The sequence below is a fragment of the Neophocaena asiaeorientalis genome, unplaced genomic scaffold, assembly GCF_003031525.2.
Source record: "Neophocaena asiaeorientalis asiaeorientalis breed wild unplaced genomic scaffold, Neophocaena_asiaeorientalis_V1.1 scaffold784, whole genome shotgun sequence".
In the NCBI taxonomy this organism is placed as follows: domain Eukaryota; kingdom Metazoa; phylum Chordata; class Mammalia; order Artiodactyla; family Phocoenidae; genus Neophocaena; species Neophocaena asiaeorientalis.
The window spans coordinates 830,282-854,095 of NW_020174692.1; the positions used below are offsets into that span (position 1 = coordinate 830,282).

At 35.7% G+C, this 23,814-nt stretch overlaps 1 protein-coding gene across 9 annotated transcripts in view; it reads right to left on the reverse strand.

The window, feature by feature from the left end:
* The window catches only part of SEC31A (SEC31 homolog A, COPII component), a 65,621-nt gene extending 42,111 nt beyond the window's left edge, over nt 1-23,510 (reverse strand). For 7 of the 9 annotated variants that reach the window (XM_024758886.1, XM_024758883.1, XM_024758885.1 and 4 more), the window contains exons 1-8: nt 23,379-23,510; nt 13,163-13,245; nt 12,385-12,508; nt 10,898-11,096; nt 8,847-8,942; nt 7,438-7,578; nt 5,919-6,061; nt 1,682-1,781 (exon numbers count right to left, since the gene is read on the reverse strand). In XM_024758886.1, coding sequence (XP_024614654.1) covers nt 1,682-1,781; nt 5,919-6,061; nt 7,438-7,578; nt 8,847-8,942; nt 10,898-11,096; nt 12,385-12,508; nt 13,163-13,241 — 882 coding nt within the window. In that variant the 5' untranslated portion in view covers nt 13,242-13,245; nt 23,379-23,510. Of the gene's footprint in view, nt 1-1,681; nt 1,782-5,918; nt 6,062-7,437; nt 7,579-8,846; nt 8,943-10,897; nt 11,097-12,384; nt 12,509-13,162; nt 13,246-23,085; nt 23,352-23,378 lie in introns of those variants that run through there. The other 2 variants (XM_024758879.1, XM_024758880.1) reach the window with 2 other exon arrangements.
* Nucleotides 23,511-23,814: the final 304 nt, after the last annotated feature.

Genomic DNA, 23,814 nt, shown 5'->3' on the forward strand with positions numbered 1-23,814 from the left:
CAACGGGAGAGGCCACAACAATGAGAGGCCCATGTACCACAAAAAAAAAAAAGTGAAATAAAAAAAAAGAAATGAATCAAATTTACTTAACTTTGGCTTCCTTGACATTTAAAATAATGTTTTATTTTATAAGAAAATAAAGTGAAAAGGCATTTAGCCTGCTCCTCTTTGATGCTTAAACTGATGTATAAGACTATTAGCTTCTTGATATCTAAATCACTTGTCTATTCCTAATTTGCATTTGAATAAAAATCTACTACAATTTTTAGTTGCAGCATGCACTAAAAGTTTATTCCTTCAAAGTCCAAGCACACACAACTAAGCATATGCAAAAAATCATTTTATCAAATTACACAGTTGAAAAAGAACAGTAATTTCCATGAATTTTGAACTCACTTGGGAAAGCACAGTGTAAAATGAAACACTTTCATTATTTGGTCTACAAATCTTATGAAGCAAAAATTATTATTTTTTCTCGTCTCCTCTAACATTAATGTTTCTATATTCTTACAGACATCACTGCAACTGAAAACTTTAAACCACAAATCAAATAACAAAAGTGCTTGCTTTAATTTTAATGTTACAGATTAAAACCTATTGAACAGGGCTTCCCTGGTGGCGCAGTGATTAAGAATCTGCCTGCCAATGCAGAAGACACAGGTTCCAGCCCTGGTCTGGGAAGATCCCACATAGCGCGGAGCAACTAATCCTGTGCACCACAACTACTGAGCCTGCGGTCTAGAGCCCGCGAGCCACAACTACTGAGCCCGCTCGCCTAGAGCCTGTGCTCCGCAACAAGAGAAGCCACAGCAATGAGAAGCCCTGCACAGCGCATCGAAGAGTAGCCCTGCTCGCCACAACTAGAGAAAAGCCTGCATACAGCAGCAAAGACCCAATGCAGCCAAAAATAAATAAATACATAAATTAATTAATTAAAAACACCCACCAAAGATACTTATTTTTACTAGCATACCATCAGGGCAACTGGGAAGGCACTTGCAATAAAAGTTTAAAAGCTGTAATTAGAATCTATGGTGTCTTGCCCACTAGTGAAAGAGAGGGAAACCATTCAACCATTAAGAAGAAGAAAAATAATAGGTAAAAGAGATTTTTAGTCCACAACCCAAAGCAAATGAAATTGTATTTATATAATATTTATATTTAATAAGGTAAAATTCCCCATCTAAGTTCATGGGTAGAACATACGACAAATATTTTATTATAAAGTATTATATTCTTGCTGTACAGTTCAAAAGAGAGATTAAAAACCTGTATCCACTGATTTCCAAAAATCAAAGAGGATCTTCAGGAAAGGTAAAGCAAGAAAAAGACCCAAACCTTGAACACTCCTACTTTGAGGACACTTATTTCCAGAAAACACAGTAAATAAATCAAACCAAGTATTTCTGAGTCTAGTTAAACACCTGTGATTGGAAATGGCGGGTGATTACTAGGTTCAAAGACACTATTTCAATGATTGATATCCCCAGATGAAACAGCTGAGCTTAGATAATGCTCATAATAAAATCTCTGCTAGAGTTACATTTCACATACACCTCCGTCTACTTTCACGTTCTTAATTTTAATCATGTACTAAAGAATTCATATGGAAATTTTCTTATTCAACCAGAGATAAAATATTATAATAGCTGTAAGTTTGAGAAACATTTCCTCCCCATACCTCTCCTGTGTTTGGGTTGGAACAGAGAATCTTGGCATCTTTTCCACAGCTCAGCAACAATTCAGGATCCGCCATGCTCCAAGCAATTGCCAAAATCCCCCTATAAGAAACACAAAGAAATGAAGAAATTTTTAATCTTGAGAAAACCAAATTATTTTTCTCTAGGTTTTGGAGACACACACTGCTAAGAGAAGTATAATTTCATATAATCTTTCTGGAAAGCAACTTAGCAATGTGTATGCTCTTTGCTCATTACAAAGATACTCAATACAGTATGCAGTGTATGACAGCAAAAAATGAAAACAAATGCCCAATAACATGGACAGCATAATAATAAATTGCAGATCATCTTTTAAGGAGAAAATATGTAGTTAAAAATTATGCTGTAACCTACTAGAGAATGGATTTGAGGCTATGGGGAGGGGGAAGGGTAAGCTGTGACAAAGTGAGAGAGTGGCATGGACATATATACACTACCAAACGTAAAATAGATAGCTAGTGGGAAGCAGCTGCATAGCACAGGGACATCAGCGCGGTGGTTTGTGACCACCTAGAGGGGGGGGATAGGGAGGGTGGGAGGGAGGGAGATGCAAGAGGGAAGAGATATGGGAACATATGTATATGTATAACTGATTCACATTGTTATAAAGCAGAACCTAACACACCATTGTAAAGCAATTACACTCCAATAAAGATGTTAAAAAAATTATGCTGTAGAAATCTGTTTCTTATTATTATACACTGTTCACCAATGAAAAAAGGTTAACTCTGTACATAAATTTGTATAAAACATATAATTACATTAAATACTTGCATAAATGGGGTTATGTATATATAAGGATATGTACAATAAAAGTTTTACCTATGGATGGGTAGGAAATCTACTTCATGTTTTCTACTCTTTGTTTACTAACTTTCTACTTTTCGTTACTGGAGTAGTTCTCCTATTACATAAGTTTTTTTTTAACTAAAAGGAAACATTTTAAATTTGCCTCACAAAGAAATATTACAGATCTAAATACTAAAGATTTGATTTTATAATTCTTTTTGTGTTTTAATATCCTTTGGATTTTTTATACTAAGTATAAACAGAGTAGTATTTTTGGTAGATATTTTGAAAATTCAGATTAGCATCCCCTGTAAAAATAAAAAAACCCCTCTATCCCACCATCCAGAAAAAAGTGCTATATAATAGTTTGCTTTTTCTACATTCATGCCTCTGCTGTTTAGAGATGAAAGAAGGAAAGTTAACATTACCAGACCATGAAGAAAAATACTAGAAACTAAGATTTAAATACTGGATACTAGAAAATAGTAGAAATACAGCTAGTAGATAACAGGGACTAGAAAAACACTAGAAACTAGAATTACGTTTGTGTATTTCATAAAATAAAAACATACAAATTAATAACCTTAAATTTTCCTGAAAACATTACAGTAATTCTAAGATACAGTTTTTCAATTTCCAAAATACAGATAAACTTTATCATCGAGGTATATATTGTTTTTATTTTCCTCAAAAGTTGTTTTTAATTTGATGATATTTCTTACAATCTAAGTCCTCTCAGAATCAGGAAAATACGCTATAGGAAAAGGACCCAAATTATTTAAGAATACCTTTTGTTTCCAACATTTTATTTTATTTTATTTTATTATTTTTCTTCAACATTTTATTTTTTAAGCATTAAAATCTTTGTAAAAATTATAAGGATAGTGTGATATACACCCTTATACTCCTCACCTAGATTCACTGATTTGGCTACATTTACTTTATGTCTTTCTCTTTCTCTCTCTCTACATATATATATTGACCATTTGAGAGTTAAATGCAGCTATTATGACATGTTACTTCTACACTTATCTCTGGGGATAAGAACATTCTCCTATATAATCACAATACAATTACATACTGAAAATATTTATCATTTATATGCAATACTTTAGAGTCCATATTCAACTTTCCCCAATTGTAGCAATAATGAACTTTTATTGTCTCCGCTCTTTAGAATCTAATCACGCATGTCAAAAATTTCAAGGTATGTCAAGAATGCCTTTTAAAGAAATCAATATCATATTTAATATCACATGTTAAGGAACATTTAGGTTCTTACTAAGTATTAAAATCACTGAATTGTAGAACTGGAAGGGACCTTAAAGATCATATTATAATCATAATATACTCCAACTCTTGCATTTACTAGAGGGAGAAAATTGAGAACTAGTGAGGTTGATTTGCTCCTGGCACCCAGTATGGTATTCTATCTTGCTAAATTATGACCACTCCTAAAATTGGCAGCAGAATGTAATGTTAAGACCATAGATACTAGGATCAGTATGTATGGGTTGGAAGTCAGCACTTGACTAGTTTTGAGACCTAAGCCAAGCTTATTAGCCTTGCCAAGCTTCAATTTCCAATGTGTAAAATGCGATAATAGTATTTACACCATAGGTTTGTTATGAGCCTAAATCAAGCTAACATTTGCAAGTTTGGGATTAACATATACACACTGCTATATTTAAAACAGATTCCCAACAAGGACCTACTGTATAGCACAGGGAACTCTGCTCAATACTCTGTAATAAAAGGGCAGGGATTTTTGTCTGTTATATTACTGAATCCTAGCACAGTGCTTGGTACAGAGTACGTGTTCAATAAGCAAGTGTTGAATGAATAAATAAAACCTTACCCAATGTGAGAAAAATATTAAAACGCCTCAGAATCATCCTTTCTTTACAAAGAGCTTATTGAAGCATAATATCTAAACAGGATTACATTCTGACCAGACTCTTTTCTCCTTTATAAAGAAGCTCAAGGAGAGGTCACAAACCTTAAGACTTCTCAAAGTGTGTAATTCCACTATGGGGCGGGGGGGGGGGAGCGGGGAGGAAGGCGGGAAGGGATTTAAAGTTTTAGTTTACATATCCCCAAACAGGAAAGAAGAAAAAAGCCCAAAGTACTTAGAAAGTACTATAACATTAAAAGGGATTTGTTTCTCGTTTAAAAACACTGAACAAATGTGCATGAACTCCCTGGGTACCTGAATATTAATGATAGGAAATGTGCGTAATTACAAACTAAATTTTTTTTTTTTTTTTGGCCACACTGCGAGGATTGCAGGATCTTAGTTCCCCAACCAGGGATGGAACCCGTGTCCCCTGCAGTGAAAGCACAGACCCCTAACCACTGGACCAGCAGCGAGTTCCCACAAACTAAATTTAATGTTACTAAAACTAACACAAGACAATTCTCATACCTTTTTTAGAGCATCCACACATTTATTAAAATTAAAGGCAGAATGAACCACCTAATTTCTCAAAATGTTTGCTTTTTAAATTAAGATAAACACTCAGGGAAGAGATATGGGAACATATGTATATGTATAACTGATTCACTTTGTTATAAAGCAGAAACTAACACACCATTGTAAAGCAATTATACTCCAATAAAGATGTTAAAAAAAAAAGATAAACACTCAGAAATAAAACAAACTTTTCAATTGTTGCTTGACATTTAATGTTATGGAAGACTCTTGATAAGTATGATGAACCAAATAAAGATCAAACTGTATAAGGTCGTGAGTTGTCCCAAAATGTTGTGATATACTAGAATTTTGATCTATTAACTGTTATTTGAAATAAGTAGTGGAAAATCCATTAACACATTTTCATGATATGATTTGATTATCATTTTTTGGTATAGAATATCAGATGACTATTGCTTAAAATAAAAATAAACCATTTACGTTGACTTTTACAAGACAGAGACAAAGTAGATTCCCTAATTTAAAAAAATTATCTGGGACTTCCCTGGTGGTGCAGTAGTTAAGAATCCACCTGCCAATGCAAGGGACACGGGTTCAAGCCCTGGTCCGGGAAGATCCCACATGCCACGGAACAACTAAGCCTGTGCGTCACAACTACTGAGTCTGCACTCTAGAGCCCGCGAGCCACAACTACTGAGCTTGTGTGCCACAACTACTGAAGCCCGCGCACCTAGAGCCTGTGCTCCACAACAAGAGAAGCCACCGCAATGAGAAGCCCGTGCACTGCAATGAAGAGTAGCCCTTGCTCACCACAACTAGAGAGAAAGCCTGTGCACAGCAAAGAAGACCCAACCAAAAATAACTAACTAACTATATAAGTAAATAAAAAAAAATTATCTGATAATTCAAAGTAGTAAGTAAATACATTTTTAAAAATACACAAATTAAGTGTTTTTGGAAGAGCAACAAGATACCTGGCATGGTTTTCCAGGACACGGAGTGGAGAGGAGGCAAAGCGAAGATCCCACATCTGGATCACTGGTAACCTGTCATCCTCAGAGGCAAGGACCATCTGAGTAGCAACATCAGGATGCCACGCCAACCCAGAGCAATGCATCTGTACATAGTTAAGGCTCACATTTTTATCAGTCATACTACTTTATTTTATTTATTTATTTATTTTTAGTCATACTATTTTATGAAAAGCCAAAATGAACATGAGGAATATGCCTTTGTTAAAGCAAACAGTACCAAACATCAGCTCAGGCTTATTAAAAAAAAGAATTCTTATTTATTTAATCATTATTTTAATCTATTTTTATTTATTTAAAATTTCAGTTTATTAAAAAACCCCATACAACTATTAAATTCTATTAAACACTCTTAAACAGTAGTATTAAACATAAAAAGTTTAAAGGTTTTCAATTCAGCCAACCCTTTGATACATAAAATCATTCTGCGCCAGAATAATTCTATACCAAAAATGAGTTCTCCTGTCAAAATTGTAACTAGGGGAAAAGTTTTATATAAATTTAAAATTTAATACTTTCAGAAAAATTAAAATAAAGAGATAAGATTTAAATGACAAAAAATTCATATCTTTCCTCTATTTCACCATAAAAATCAAGAGAAAGTGTCTAAAGCAACAACTACTATTTCAATTTTCACATGGGATAAATTAACATTATTATTGAGAACTACCTGGAAGTTCAGATCCTATTAAGTATTCCAAAAGATGACTGAAATGTTTATTGTATACTTTATTCCACTGAAACTTGTTTTAAAATTTTTGACTCACTGAAAAATAATACCCTGAAGAAACATTCTTGTAAATAATGTTTTTTGTTGTTATTATTGTTGTTTTTAAGTTATATATGTATTCTCTGATTTAGGCAAACTCGTTTTTTTTTAAATGTCCAACTAAACAATGTAATTAAAAACAAATTAGCAAGACAAGGCCTAAACTGTGTCTAAATTACTTTATAGCACATGATGACATAATATTAATGAATCTATAAAGCTGAAAATGTAATGTGTTATACAACAGCATATACTGTGTTAAGTGGGAGAACATCAGCTCACTTTAGCAGTACCTAATCAGAAAAGATGAAGCCAGGAGTCTGGAAACTACAGCTTCACAGTCATAAAATTACTAGCAGGGACAATTTTTACATTCTTGAGAAAGCTAAAGATGAATTAAAAAGTTGCTATAATGCTTTGGAACAGCTAGCAAAGCAAAACAACCAGTATATCATGGAATAACCCCCTTGATTAACCAATCTTTTTCTTCATCATTAATATATCCAGTGTGGTTTAGTAGGAATTTTATTATTTTCCCCAAAGGAAGAAACCTCTCATTCCAACATGATTGGTCCATAAAAAGACAGGATTAGACTTTATAGAAATTTGATTTGTTGCCTACTCTGACAAACTATATAGGAATAGCTACAGCAGGAATAAAACATGTTTGTCACAAATCAATCACAAACTTACCCTGTTACTATGATCACTGACTTTGATGATAGGTTCATTTTTTCTAAGATCCCACACAGTGGCCCGGCCACTGGGATTGGCTGATGCCAAAATATGCTGAACTTGTCTGTTCCATGCAATGCAGCTGATATCTTCTGGGGGCTATAAGGAATAAACAACTAAAAGCCATTTCTCAATAATAATCAAATTTAACTACAAAATCTAATTCTTTTTAAAAACTGGATTACTTAAAAATCGGATCTATTCATTCCAAAAATTTATTTTTATATTTTTAAGTTCTCAACATCATGCAATAGAGTTTAAAGCTCAGGTATATGCCAATTCAAGTATTTTACCTTGTTTATCACCAGGCATTTATTAAGCTCCTGTTACAAACCAAGCGCTGTTTCTTTACTTTGCAACTGCTCCAAGGTAGATAACAGACCACAAAGTAGATGCTGGTCAATATGACAGACATCTAAGCAGAGCAAAAGTTACAACCTAGACCTAGAAAACTATCTTTAATAAATGGTAGGCCACACACTATTATTATGCTACCTTTCAGATTGCCAAAATGTTACGGCCCATTATAATGGCCACTCAAATTGAGGAGTCCATACCAGGGGTCCCCAACCCCCGGACCGGTACCAGTCCACGGCCTGCTAGGAACCAGGCCACACAGCAGGAGGTGAGCGGCCGGTGAATGAGCGAAGCTTCAGCTGATCTGTATCTACAGCTGCTCCCCATTGCTCACATTACCGCCTGAGCTCCACCTCCTGTCAGCATTATGGTGAGTTGTGTAATTATTTCATTATATATTACAATGTAATAATAATAGAAATAAAATGCACAATAAATATAAGGCACTTGAATCATCCCAAAACCACCCCCCCACCCCAGTCCGTGGAAAAACTGTCTTCTGTGAAACCAGTCCCTGGTGCCAAAAAGGCTGGGGACCACTGGTCTATACAACATAAAGAAACTCAAGGAGGCAGGGGGAGGACTGTTCTTTCTCAACTTATTAGAATTACATAAGAAACAGGTTGAGTGTTTTTTTTAAAAATAAGTTTCCTCTCTAGTCTATGATTTTTATTATAAGGTTGGATATTGTTAAGATACCATATTATATAAAATACTATACTATATAAAATATTATACCTAAGAAAATTATTAAAGACTTGTCTTTTATTTACTACCATAAGTCTAGTATATCAAACAGTGTCTGGCAGATGGTAAGTGTTAAATAAATATTTACTGTTGAAGGATTCACTGATGCTCTAAAGAAACATATTTATTAATACTTTACTATGCTGAAGGAAAATCAGTGACATTTAAAAACTGATTTTAAACAAATATATTCTGTGTGAAAAAAACAAAGTGTAGAAAAACTGATTTTGGTTCTTTTGATTACATTGAAATCAATGTAATACCTGCGTTTTGGCTCCTGGTGTCATTGGAGTTGCAAAATTGTTTAAATCCCAAATGTAGATTTCAGATTCATTAGCACCAGAGGCCACCAAATTAGTCTGTAATAAGAAACAATTAACAACTAAATAGTACTTACAAATAATTAAGAGAACTCAGAATAATCCAATTCAGGGCTGGAAAGACCTGTCTGTTTTAAGGCATATAATTTTTCTAATTAAAAAAGCAAAATGCATGAATTCCTAAAAACTATGCATAACAATCTGAAATGTATATAGTTTTTTAAAGAAACATTCTAAAATTCTATTAAACTAAAAAGACAATACATCTACTGACATTTTAATATAAGACATTAAAAAGTAATTGCATGGATAAATTCTTAATTATGCAACTATATGCGCATTACTGCTTGTGGTTTGCATCTCTGGAAGGGGACCTGTTGTGGGAGACAAAAATAAGTCACCAATTATTGCTTCAGACAAATAGCCAAATCCTAAAATAATGGCATCTATCTCAGGATACCTCAAAGCCAGCTTCTGGAACTGGACCAAGATAGGGCTAGTAAAATCTATTGTCTTAAATCCTCACATATTTATGTATTAAAAAATTTCTTTTATTGAAGTATAGTTGATTTACTTCAATTAAAAAAATATAGTTGTTTTAGTTTCTGGTGTACAGCAAAGTGATTCAGTTATATATATATATATATATTATCATATTCTTTTCCATTATGATTTATTACAGGATATTGAATATAGTTCCCTGTGCTATACAGTAGGACCTTATTGTTTATCTATTTCATATATAGTAGTTTGTATCTGCTAATCCCAAACTCCTAATTTAGCCCTCCCCTAGCCCTTTCTCCTTCGGTAACCATAAATTTGTTTTCTATGTTTGTCCTCACGTATTTACATTTCATTTATGCTCAATCTTGTTACATTTCATTTATGTTCAATCTAGTTCCTGGTGGCACAATTTTAGGGTCAAAAAGACCCTAAAATTGTGATATGAAGTACAGGAAGATAACGAGGTTCATATACTGACCTTCATCCTTTACTGTTCACTCTCATTAATACTTCTATAAACAACTGACATATAACTATGAAAATAGAGGAATTCTGGTAGTAGCCACCTATGATACAAGACACTAACCAAAAGTCAGCAGCTGTTTAATCCAATTAACAAAGGAATTAGCTATCTAATCTAAAGAGTAGACACAGGAATGAAGAAGTTAGGGTTTCTATATTTCTATACCCAAAGTATCTATTTATAATACAAGAAAAATAACTATTTTAAACTTTCTTAAGATAATATTCAGGCTTTCCTGGTGGCGCAGTGGTTGAGAGTCTGCCTGCCGATGCAGGGGACATGGGTTCGTGCCCCGGTCTGGGAAGATCCCACATGCCGCGGAGCGGCTGGGCCCGTGAGCCATGGCCGCTGAGCCTGCGCGTCTGGAGCCTGTGCTCCGCAATGGGAGAGGCCACAACAGTGAGAGGCCCACGTACCGCAAAAAAATAAAAAAAATAAAATAAAATAAAATAAAATAAAAGATAATATTCATTTTCTGGTTATACTCAATTATCGTAATAATTCAAGATCTTTATTTATTTATTTTTAAAATTTATTTATTTTTGGCCGTGTTGGGTCTTCATTGTTGCATGCTGGCTTTCTCTAGTTGCAGCGAGTGGGGGCTACTCTTCGTTGTGGTGCGCAGGCTGCTCACTGCAGTTGCTTCTCTTTGTTGCAGAGCACGGGATCTAGGCACATGGGCTCAGTAGTTGTGGCGCACGGGCTGAGCTGCTCTGCGGCATGTGGGATCTTCCCGGACCAGGGATCGAACCCGTGACCCCTGCATTGGCAGGTGGATGTTCAACTGCTGCACTACCAGGGAAGCCCTTGAACCCTCCATTCTTCAAACAAATACACTCACTCATCAATCTGCACAGGCACAGTTTTAGCTTTCAATTCCAAGACTGAGGCACAGCAGATTCATATACTTATATAAAATAAGCAGCACATTATCTCAAGAATTAAGAATAAATGTCAAAAGTCTAACCTGGAAAATGTTCACATCCAAGGCTCTCACTGGGCCAGTATGTTTGTCATTCTGGGCAATCACAACTTCCTTATCACCAGCTATAATTTTAGAAGGATCATAAAGAATAATATTTCCATTTTCACCACCTGCAATCAGAACTCCAGAGACATCTCCTTTGGAATCCATCTTATGAGGCCCCCAAATCAACTTGTGGTACCTTTAAGAGAAAATGAGCAAAATAACTCTTTTTTGAAGTCAAATAAATGTAGAAAAGAATCTGAAATTATACATTTGTTTTCATAAATACTTCAAAAATACTGCTTCTCCTCTATTTCTGGTAACTGCATAACTTGGTGAAATGGCATTTTAGTTTTTATTTATACTCATACATACATGTTTCATTTTGTAATCTTAAAGAGTACAAAAACTCTTTTGTAGAGCTAACATGACAAAGTACACTTGATTTGTGTGTCAAAAGATATGAGCTTAAGAATGGTTTTACCATTTAGAATCTGTGAGACCCTAAGCCAGTTACTTTCGTTCATTTATAAAATAGAGCTAATCAACCACCTCCCTGATTTTACTTGACTACAGAAGTACTCACTAACAAATTACCTGTTAAATAGTAAAGGAGTTAAGGGAGTCATCTGAAATTTTCTAAGAAAAATAATGTATTCTGAGAGTAGAAAAGTGACATCAAAATTATGTCTATTATGACAAGTACCCCATTGGTGGAGAATAAAAGATTATGGTTTGGCAAGGTGGCAGCGTGGAGATATACAAGACAAATGGTGGTGAGGAGAAAAACTGCTAGACGAAAGGTATCTGGGGTTCCCATCACAGTGGGAGGGCTTGGAAGACTATGGGAGGTCCCATGAGACTCCATCATCTGAACTGTATTGTTAGCTAAGGTAAAATTCTTCCCCAAAACTTGCCAAGCTATTAAGGCAATAAAGCATATTTTACTACTCAAAGAAAAGTGTCCTTCTCTGCATTATAATACAGCTTAAGTACTTGGAAAGGTGATCTAAACACCTATTGTACCAGAAATCATGTCAATAAAATTCTCTGTGAAATGTATTTTTAAATATAGATAAGTACAAGGGGAAAAAAAAAACCAACCTCCATTCAGGGAAAATCACTATTAACATCTTAATATTCATCCAACTACTCCTTTTTCTAGTCGTACCTACCTTTTTTTGTAAACAGCTGAGATAAAGGAGATAAAAGAAAGTAACTCTACTATATCATAAGAAAAAAATACTAGAAACTAGAGCCTCTCCTTCCTATCCTACACATAACAGTCAGTAGTAAAAAATTCAATAAAACAGATAGACACTTCTTTTACTTCCGTAGAAATGCACTCATATAATTTTTCACAAAATATTTCACGTCATTGATAGTACTCCTTACAGTTTCTAATAATGGAACATTTGTAGACACACTAGGCATCAACCACAACATATAACTGAATAATCATGTGAATTTAAGGTTGAATCTCATACCTGTGAGAAGAAGAGAAAGTGGCACAAGATTTCATATCCAAGGACGGATCAGAAAGGTCTAATTCAAATATCTCAAGAGAAGCACTGGTACTAAATGTTGCATCCAATTGTTGAGCAGATGTTCCTACAGAAAATACATTTATGGTAACTACATATGCAAAAATAAAAGACTCAGAGAAAACCATACAAAATAATGCACACTTTTCAATTATCTCACTCATGAATGCTGCACTAGTGGTTGAAATCTCAGCACATATACCACTGAGCAGATGCTTAAATTACTATAGCAATAAGATTCTGATGCAAGGCTCAGAGATGATGTTTGTACGAGTGGGTAGTGAAGATAATTTTTTAAGCCTATAGATATTTTAAAACCTCTCTGTATAAACAGCCCCATGTTTATAGTTACAAACGATATAACTCCAACTCTTTTTATATAAAAATGCTAGCATCAAAACTGTTCTTCATTCATTCAAACTGATATTTTATTAACTTTTTTACATGTTATCTATTGTGCTTAATACTGGAGGAATAAAGATAAAGCACAATTCTATGAAGTGGGGAAGACACTCTAAATGTAACAGACCATGATTAATGCTATGACGTACAAGCACAGAACTCAGCTGATCCAAAGGCTAGACATTATCTCGCCAGGGAAGGAGAGACTTTCTAGAGGAGATGAAGCTTGAACTGAATTTTAAAGGACAAGTGTAAATAAGTCAGATGCGGAAGAGAAGGAATTAGGTGACTCATACTATCTTCTCTCTGTTGAACTTACCTGTAGCTAGGTAAATGGGATGATTCTGGGCAGGGCTCCATGCCTGCATGGCTGTACGATCTATTTCCTTTAACTTCATTCTGCTAAAGAGAATATTTCACACAGAAATATAATAAACATGTAATATGGAACAAAGAAATATTTTTTTACATAGAAATATACTAGACAAACCAATACATCATTAGTAGTGCTGGAATGCCAGTAAGTCAAATTGGTCTACGTATCATTTGTTGGGAAATGTTCAATATTAGAAAGAAGAGAAACTTGTTAAATTATTTTGAGACAAATATAGGGCTATTCTAACTGTTTACAGATTATAGCTCTTCAGTTGAAAAATCAGTCTGGAAAGAAACCTGCAAAAACAGGGACAGTAAGTATTTGGTTAATTAATCTTGGTACACAATACGTTTCTCAGACAAGACAATGTGGGTGGCAGTATATCGGGGTAAGAGACGGCACATAATAAACAAAGTGCATCTTCCTGGAGCAGGATTACTCAACAATAAGAGCAGTTTGAAAAATTAATTTAAATTAAAACAGACTAACACAGAGGAGAATAAAGCAAACCCACAGATTTGATAAAGATAAAGCAAAAAAATTTTTTTGAATGGTCACTCCAAGTTACAAACCCACATGCCATTATTTTATATATTCTCTGTTAAAGTTACTCTGGTAGAAGAATTCAGGAGGTACTGTGCTATAGCATTAAAAAAAATTGTTATTTTACATAAATGCATTCACATGGCATACTATTCCACTGTAAGATGTACCATAATTTAATGGTACCATAATTTAATGGTACCATAATTTAATTACTTAGTCTGCTACTGATGAACACCTGAGCTGTTTCTAATCTTTTGCTATTTTTACAAACAATGCTGAAATGAATGGCCATATATACATGTTATTTCATTCATGGGCAAGGAAAGCTGTAGATTTCCAGAGGTAAAACTGATGCATTAAAGGATAAAAGTAATTTTAATTTTGATGGATACTCCCAAGTTGCCCTCCATGGCTACTGTACCTTTTCATACTCCCAAGAGTAATCCATAAGTAGCTGCTGCTACTACAGACCTTCCAGGGTAACCAGCATGATAGGTGAAAAATGTTAGCTCTGGATAGTTGTAATTTGCATTTCTCATACTATAAATAACGTTGAACATCTTTTTTTATATGGTTATGGGTCATCCATATTTCCTTCTCTGTCACCTTTTCTGTCTATTCTTGTCTATATCATTTGCCCATTTTTCTATTAGGCTATCAGACTTTACCTTTGATTTTGCTTATTTTTTTTTACCTTTCACAACATTTCCATTTTTTAAAAATAGATTTTATTTATTAGAGCAGTTTCAGGTTCACAGAAAATTTGAGTGAGAAGTATAGAGAGTTCCCACATACCTCCCTCCCCTGCCCTCTTGCCTCCCAAACGCAGCCTCCCCACTCATCAACATCTTGTACAGCGCAGTGGTGTATATTTGTTACAATCAATGAATCAACACTGACACATCATTATCAACCAATGTCCATCGCTTCCACTAGGATTCACTCTTTGTGTTGTACATTCTATGGGTTTTGACAAATGTATAATCCACCGTTTTAGTATCATTCAGAAGCTTCCCTGCCCTAAAAACTCTCTTGTGCTCCACCTATTCATCCCTCTCTTCCTCTGTCCCTCCTCTTCCCTCCCTCCCTGGTAACCACTGATCTTTTTTACTGTCTCCATAGTTTTGCCTTTTCCCCGAACATCACTTAGTTATAATCATACAACATGTAGCCTTTTCAGATTGGTTTATTTCACTTAGCAATAGGCATTTAAGGCTCCTCAACGTCTTTTTGTGACTTGATAGCTCATTTCTTTTTAGCACTGAAAAAATATTCCATTGTATCAGTGAACCATGATTTATATTTTTTTACAAATTTCTCACTTTAAAAAAACTGGTTTCTGAATTTTGATTAGTTATAAAAGACTTTCTGCATGCTACAGTTATGAAGACATTCATCAATAGTTTTCTTCTAGCAAATTCATTTATGGCTTCTTTTTTTTTTTTTGCGGTACACAGGCCTCTCACTGTCGTGGCCTCTCCCGTTGCGGAGCACAGGCTCCGGACACACAGGCTCAGCGGCCATGGCTCACAGGCCCAGCCACTCCGCGGCATGTGGGATCTTCCCGGACCGGGACACGAACCCGTGTCCCCTGCATCGGCAGACGGACTCTCAACCACTGCGCCACCAGGGAAACCCTACTTTTTTTTTTTAAACTAAACTTCAGAATAGTTTTTGTCTAATTCCAGAAGAAAAAAAGAACGTTAGTGTTTTTTATTGAACCTGTACCCAAATTAGTAAATTAATTTATGGAGAACTGACACAATGCTGAATCTTCCAGCAAGAACTTGGTGTCTTTTGATTTAACCTTCTTTTTTATCTTTCAGTATCGTTTGAAATTTTTTTGATATATTGGGTTTGCTTACTCCTAAGTATTTTCTTTTGGTTTGTTTGTAAATGTGGCTTTTTTCCCTTCCATTATAATGTCTATGTTCTTATTGTTATATGAAGGCTAATGATTTCTTTACATTCATTTTTAATTCTGCTATCTTATTGAATTCTCTTCTTGAAGTAGTGCTTCAGTAGATTCTGTTGGGTTTTCCACATATACACTCATACCATGTGCCAACAGTGACAGTTATTTCCTCATTTCAAATTGTCATTCCTCTGATATCTTTCTCTTGTGTGAGCTAGCCAGTACTAATAGTACCATATTCAAGAGTAGTGATAACAGCGATATTTTTGTCTTGTTTTGTTCTTCAGTGAGAAAGCCTATTGTATCACCATTGAGCATGGTTTTGGAATTTGAGATATACATACATATATTTTTGTGTGTATATATACATATATACACACATTTATATCTGTACAATATACATATATATACAAATATATATATGGAAATGGCCAATGATTACTGTTTTACTGAATGCTATTCATAAAGACTGGGTGTTGAATTTTGTCAAATGCTTTTTCATTAGGTAATTGGAGATGATCATATGATTTTTCTCCCTAGGTCTACCAATAAAACAAATTACACTAACAGATTTCCTAATATTGAACCATCTTTTCATATGCTGAATAAACTTCTCTTGACCATGATGTATTGTTCTACTACTGTGCTGCTAGATTTTGTTTGTTTAAAAGTTTCACTCCTAGAGCCTTAAGTGAGATTCAATAGATAGTTTTCTCCTTTTGTACAGTCTTTGTCAGGTTTTGGTATCAATGTTATACTTGCTTAATAACAAATGTGGGAGTTTTTCTATGTTCTGGAACACTTTCAAAAACAGCATTGGAATTACTGGGTCTTTAAAGATTTAACAGAATTCTCCTGTGAAACATCTGGGTCTGGTGCTTTTTGGGGGAAAGTACTCCTTTGGTAATTTTCTCTATTTCTTCTATGGATATTGATCTATTTGAAATTTTAAAAATTAATTAATTAGGCTGCATTGGGTCTTCGTTGCTGTGTGCAGGCTTTCTCTAGTTGTCGCGAGTGGGGGGTACCCTTCGTTGTGGTGCGCAAGCTTCTCACAAGGTGCGGTGGCTTCTCTTGTTGCAGAGAACGGGCTCTAGGCATGTGGGCTTCAGTAGCTGTGGCATGAAGGCTCAGCAGTTGTGGCACACAGGCTTAGCTGCTCTGTGGCATGTGGGATCTTCCCGGACCAGGGCTCAAACCTGTGTCCCCTGCATTGGCAGGCAGTTTCTTAAACACTACGCCACCAGGGAAGTCCTGAATTCTCTTTATTCAAGGTCATTTTTTGTAAATTACATTTTCCTATGATATTTTTTATTTTTTTTTACAATTTTCTAATTTATTTGTTTAGACTCAAACATAGACTCATGATTCTTTTATTCAATGTTATTATTTTTTAATATTTATTTATTTATTTGGCTGTGCCAGGTCTTAGTTGCAGCATGTGGGATCTTTGTTGCAGCATGGGGGATCTGTAGTTGCGGCACGCAGAATCTTTTTTTAGTTGTGGCATGTGGGATCTAGTTCCCTGACCAGGGATGAAACCCGGGCCCCCTGCATTGGGAGCTCAGAGTCTTAACCACTGGACCACCAGAGAAGTTCCCCATAATTCTTTTAATTTGTGCTGTGTATGGTGATTAGTCCTTATTTATTAAGAATATTTGTGTTTTGTTTTCTCCTACCCTCCTTTTAAAAATTAACTTAGCTACTGATTTGCTTACGGAGTATCTACAAACAGCCAAATTCTGGATTTACTTATTCTACTTTTCTTGTTTTTGAATTCATTAATTTCTGCATTTATTTTTATTAATTCCTTCCTTGTACCTTCTTTTGGTTTACTTTGTTCTTTCTCTAACTTTTTAGTTAAATGCTTCACTTACCCATTTTTATTATTTCTTTAGGCTTTGAATTTTCTCTGCACACTGCTTTAACTGGATCCTATACATTACTAGTGTTTTCACCATTATGATCACCCATTTTACAATTTCCATTTGTATTCTCCATTGATACAACAGTTTGAATTTAATATCCAAGTGGAGGGGCCTTTATTTTTACTGCATTGTGATTTTTCTGTACTATTTCTTCTTTATGAAATTTATGTAAGTTTTCTTTGGGGCCTATGCAAGTTTTTGTGAATGTTCCAGAAGACCTAAAAAGAAGGGGTGCTCTGTTTTCAGAGTTCAATATATGTTAATCAAGTCTACCCTACTGACTTAATTGTTTAAGTCTTCTATATCCTTATTATTATTTTTTTCCCCACTTGATCTGTCCTGGATCAAGAACAGCAAATTAAAAGTATCCTGCTACTAGTGCATTTGTGCCTATTTCTCCTGGTATCTCCTAAAACTTGCTTTATGAAAGTTACTTTGTTATTCAGTACATAGTTACATATTTACATATTGAATACATAGGTAGACAGATATTCACAATGCTAAATGTTCACTGTCAAATACATATTTTAGCTTTACAGGATATTTTTCATCCTAAATAATGCCTTTTGGCCTGAATTTCACTTTGTCTCATATTGAGATCAATAGCCTAGCTTTCTTTTTATTTGCCTTTATGTGTGCTCTTTGGCCTTTTCAACTTCTGAACCATTTTGTTTTCCCTGGCTATCTTGAATACAGTGAAAAAAAATCAGGTTTTGCTTAGTGATCCAATTTGAAAAATGTTTAATAGATTAGCTAATAAATGTATTTAAAATTTACTGATATGACAGAAATGGTTACTCTCATTTCTATCATAGTCTGCTATGTTTGGTTTTATAATGTTAAAAAATGTCTTTCACTGTTATCTATTTTTGTGTGTGTATTTTAAAATTTTTTGATAATTAGAGTGATTTGTATTTTTGTTCTAGTATATGTTTCTGGTTCCATCTTTGTTACTATAATTTTAAATAATTTCACTTAGTACTATTAATCCTCTATTTCTTTACACAGTTAACTACTATGAGCACTAACAAAATTAGCTTATATAATCTTACTGCCTCTCTTGCATCACACAGTTATAATCACAGTATTATCTTTCTCAGTGTTTACCTTTGTACTGCTAAATATGCTTATACTTCTACTAACTGATTTGTCAGCTTTAAATGATGTTCTTTGACTCCTAGCCATTATAGATTAGGCAATCCACAAACTTACTCTACATCCAATTTTCTTCTTACTTCCCAGTTCTCTTAATTTTTTACTTTTACGACCAATTCCTACATCATCAGATATTTAACATGTACATTTTATTCTTTCTTCCTTATTCCTACTTTTGTTTTAGCCTCAGGTCTATTGTAGTTAAATATACTCAATGTTCTCTAACAGTACTCTTGCCAGTTTTCTTACTCATCTCTGGAGGATGAAGTTCATCCTCTAACAGTTTCCTTAAGAGGGCCTTAGACTAAAAACATGCCCTGAGTCTTACATGTCCAAATTGTTTATACTTGATGAACATTTTACAGATAATAAAATGAAGGCACAGAAAGATTAAATAATTTGAAAACACTAGCAAGGGGCAGAGCCAAGATTTGAACTCAGAAGTTTAGCTCCAGAGTCCAAGCTCTTACTTGTTATTACAACAAGCTCAAGTATTCAATTTTAATCATAGAAGAAATATTAACATTTAGGAGAAATAACGAATGGCAAAGAAACTACAATGCATGATGAAATTAAGGGAAGACGACATGTATTTTAGAAACAGCCTAGTTTAGGCAAAAGTGGATAGAAGGTTGAATTACATAGCTTAGGGGCAGGGCCTCTGGAGTTAATCCTCAACTTGAATACTGGGTCTGTTACTTTTGACACCGTCGACACATCATTTGACCTCTCTGAGCCCCAATTCCTACCTACCTTTGTAAGATGGGGTTAAGAGTGATTACCTTAGGGGATACTGTGAGGTTGAAATGAGATAATGTATTTTACAGAGGTCCAAACACAAATTAAAATGTGTTTTGTTTTGTTTGTTTGGTTTTTTTTTGCGGTACGCGGGCCTCACTGTTGTGGCCTCTCCCGTTGCAGAGCACAGGATCCAGAAGCGCAGGCTCAGCAGCCATGGCTCACAGGCCCAGCCGCTCCGCGGCATGTAGGATCTTCCCGGACCGGGTCACGAACCCGTGTGCCCTGCATCAGCAGGCAGACTCTCAACCACTGTGCCACCGGGGAAGCCCTAAAATGTGTTTTAATATGCTAACTACTTTAAAGATTATTACTATCATGAGATTAATCAAGAAAACTGCACATCTGGTTTCCTAAGATTATTGTGAAGAAAAAAAGGAAAAAAAATCCCAATTTTCTAAGAAGTGAAAAAGAGGCCTATTTTCTTTATATGAAATGCCCTCTTTTTCTTCTCAGCCAATTGTCTTTAATAATAAGTTCAAATCCCAGGTCCTTCATGAAATCTGCCCTACTGGTCCAATCCACACTGATCTAAATAGTCTCTTAACTCTTTACATTAGTCTGTACCACACTTCAAGCATCTTACAATAAAGTGTCTTATTTATCTTAATAAAACTTTTTAACATTCTATTAGTACATATTTTCCCATTGCCTGTTTTACCAACTGTTTTATATGTCATCTTGTCTCACCAAATCGACAAATACTGTCATTTTTTCAATCAAGTGTTACAGCTTTTACCCTTTTTGGACTCAAAATTGCTTAGCACAGACTGAGATATGCAGTTTTGCTTGACTGATTTTGAATGTCTGTATTTATGGGAATACAAAAAGACTGATGAGCTAGAAAGACCAATTTCAAGTAAAATATTTAATTTTTAAATTCTTCACTGTTTAAAACTTAACTTATTTAAAAAATAGGGGAAAGTACTAAAGTGCCTTTAGAATAATTTCTAAAAGTGAAAACAAAATAGCTACATATATATAAAGTTTTTTAGAAACCAAATTGAATATAATTACAGTATCTTTAGGAGTAAAGATACAACAAGGGCTACTGAATTCATGAACACTTAGTTAATGTGTAACATTTACTGAGAGAGAGAGAGACAAATTCACAAGAACATAAAATGGTTAAGTAGGAATTCAAAGCATTTATAAAGTCTATTTCTTGGCCTTAGTACTCAATGTTCCACCAGAAGCAGTTCCACTTATGAACCTGTAATGAACATAAGGCTTAAATACCGTTGTTTAAAAAAACATCAAATCACTCTACTACAAATAGCCTAGAACTACATTAAGCGGTCTGAATCTAATTAGACAAGAATACCATAAACTACATATCATTCTCAAAACTATTAAGAATACTATGGAAATACAGCTTCATCTAGATACATGTGTATTTCCTCTTAAAAATGACCATTTAGTTGTAACTAGTTTTCTTGAAAATATGAAGAAAGAAGTCTTAGATTAAAGTGAGATTTATAATCTAAAGTCTTAGATTAAAGTGAGACTTGCTTTAAAGTCTCACTTAAAGCAAGTCCCAAGTGAGACTTGCTTTAAAAACTTTGTGTAATTTTTTTCAATATTGTATGTGATTAGAATTCATGCTATGTAGATTTGTTTCATCCAAGACTATTTTACACAGAACATAGTTGTGAAAATATTAAAGGAAAATTGTGAGGACAATGGTTTGTTTACATATACCCCCATAAGACAACATCTATAGCACAGCAGTTGAATGTATGGAGACTAGAGCCGACATCCTTGGTTTAAATCCCAGCTTCACCATGTCCTAGCTCTGACTTTAAGCATGTAACTTTATCTATGTGTGTCATGGCTAACCATTTGGTAAAATAACTGTAATAAAAGTACGCCATAGGTTTGTTGTGAGAATTCACAGAGAACAGTCCCTGGCACCTGGTCAATCAATGCTTGTAAATGACAGCTAATACAAAAGTCACAATTTAAAATGTTTACCCCAGTGAATCTTCAAAAGAATACATCTACTGAAGAAAATATATGATCCAGAAAACTTATTTATTCATCCAAGTTTGTCTCCACAGCAATTGTGTGCAGTTAAGTGAAAACTTTTCTTTCTGCATTTTCTAAACGCTAATTTTGTGAAGCAACACTAAAACCCAACAGTACTATTCTCTAAAAAAATACCAACCTTACAAAGCTACATATACAGCTGACCTAAACCAGAAAGTAAAGAGTGCAAGAGGTAACAGAACTGGAAACTCTGACTCCCAAACCAGGAATACAATCCCTAGCTGCCACTGTCTTTAGTAAAAATCCATCTTGTGTGGGCAAAATACCTCATTATGGGTGGGCACATTTGTTCTGGAGAATTTGTTTAATGTTATTGATGTTCTAGGCTCATCTCACTCAACAAAAACCAAATCAAAGAAGCAACTGTGCATTGGTGAACTAAATGGAGTCACACTTATCTGCAGTCTTAATAAAACTTTCTGAGCTGAAATTAACTTATTTAAGAATGACAACACTTCTAAAGACAATTGAAAAATCAATTTAATAATATCAACTTACAAGAATCTTTAATTTGGGATTTGTAAACCTCATGAAAATATACAGAAAATCCTATCCGTGTGTATATGTGCATTTTTTAAGGAAGATGATCCAATGGTTTCATCAGATCCTTAAAAGAGTGGAATCCCAAAAGGTTGAGAATCATTGCTCTTTACAGTCTACAAAAATTTCTTTCCGTTCTTATGCTATTAGTTTCAGAAAAGAACTTACTTATATACAATTAAGGAATATAATTGTAAATCCACTCAAAATCTCACATTTCCTAAGTAAACTTAGATGTGTGTAACAGAAATTCACAACAACAAAAACAGTTCAACTTATCCAAAAGTTCTTAGAGTCTACGAAACTTTCCCAGAGCTGTAATTAAGGGACAATGAGAAACCAGGAGCACAGAAGAACCACTAAGAAAAGGTAAGTAATCTTTAGCCAACTCTAGAACAATCGTTATGTACTGAAAACTTAAGACAGCATGAAACAAGGACGAGGCTCATAATTATTGATTAAATAGAGTTACAGTTGCCCAGAAAGACAATCAAATTCCAGTTTTCTGTGGTTAGAAAGACAGTTTAGGAGGAAGGATTTGTCACCATCAATGCAACTTCAGAATGACCTAGGTAAAATTAGTTCCTTGCGCTCACGGAAAAGTTTATAATGCTCGTAAGCCCAGGCAGTATTAACCCCGTAATTTAACCTCGTATAATAGTAACTTATTAGCAAAAACATACGACACTCAATGATACTTCCTTCGAGGTATAGGCTGCGACCGGCGACTACTGCCCTTAAAATAATCCAATCCTGGTTAAATGACAACAGCCTATAGTTAAAACCTACGAACCTTTAAATCTGGCAACAGTTCAAATAGCAACAAAAAATCCCAGCTAAACTAAAGTCAACCAAAGTAATCCTGAGGTTTGTTTCCTTCCCTCGCCCTTGGGGACCGCACCTCTTTGTGCACAAGGATCTGAAGGTCTCCTAACCTCAGACGCCAGCTACGGGCGCCGGCAGGACACCCTGTCGCAAGTCTCAGGGGCGCCTCTGCTCAGCAGTGGAAACGTCGGCGGATGCGGACCGGGCGATTTCCAAAGCAGCCGTGACGCCAGGCGTTGACCCGCCGGGCCCGAAACGAAGACCCGGGCGCGCCTCCACCAGAGGCCGGGCCGCAGGCTGGCGGCGACCAGCGGAGACCGAGGCCGGGATACCAGCGTTGGCCCAGGCTCTCCCTGAAGGGCCAGGGCCCTCTAAGAGGAAAGAAGGGGACAGGCGGACACACCTGGCGGGGACCCCCGGCGACCAGTTCCTACAGTAGCGCCGCGCTCGTCGGACTCTCCCAGCATTCGCTGCCGCCCCTCCTCCTGCCCAGGGCCACCTCCACGTTCCGCTCCAACGTGGCAGCCGCAACCCCGCCCAGCCGGCTGTCCGACGCTTCCGGGAGCGACGCCTTGCCCCGCCCGCCCCGGCGCGCGGCCGGCCACGGCACTTCCGGGAGCGATGGTGGAGGGGGCTCGCTCCCGCGCCGCGCGCGCCCCCGTGAGGTTAAGGATGGGTTCTCGGAGGTGGCGTGCGGTGGCGGCCAGGACGACGCGAAAAAGAAAAATCCTGCTGGGCGTAGCTGCCTAGCGGAAGAAGGGCCCCGGCCCGCAGGAACGCCACATAGCCCTGGTCCTGTGAAACGCCAGCAGCCCCCGCGACACTGCCAACGCGACCAG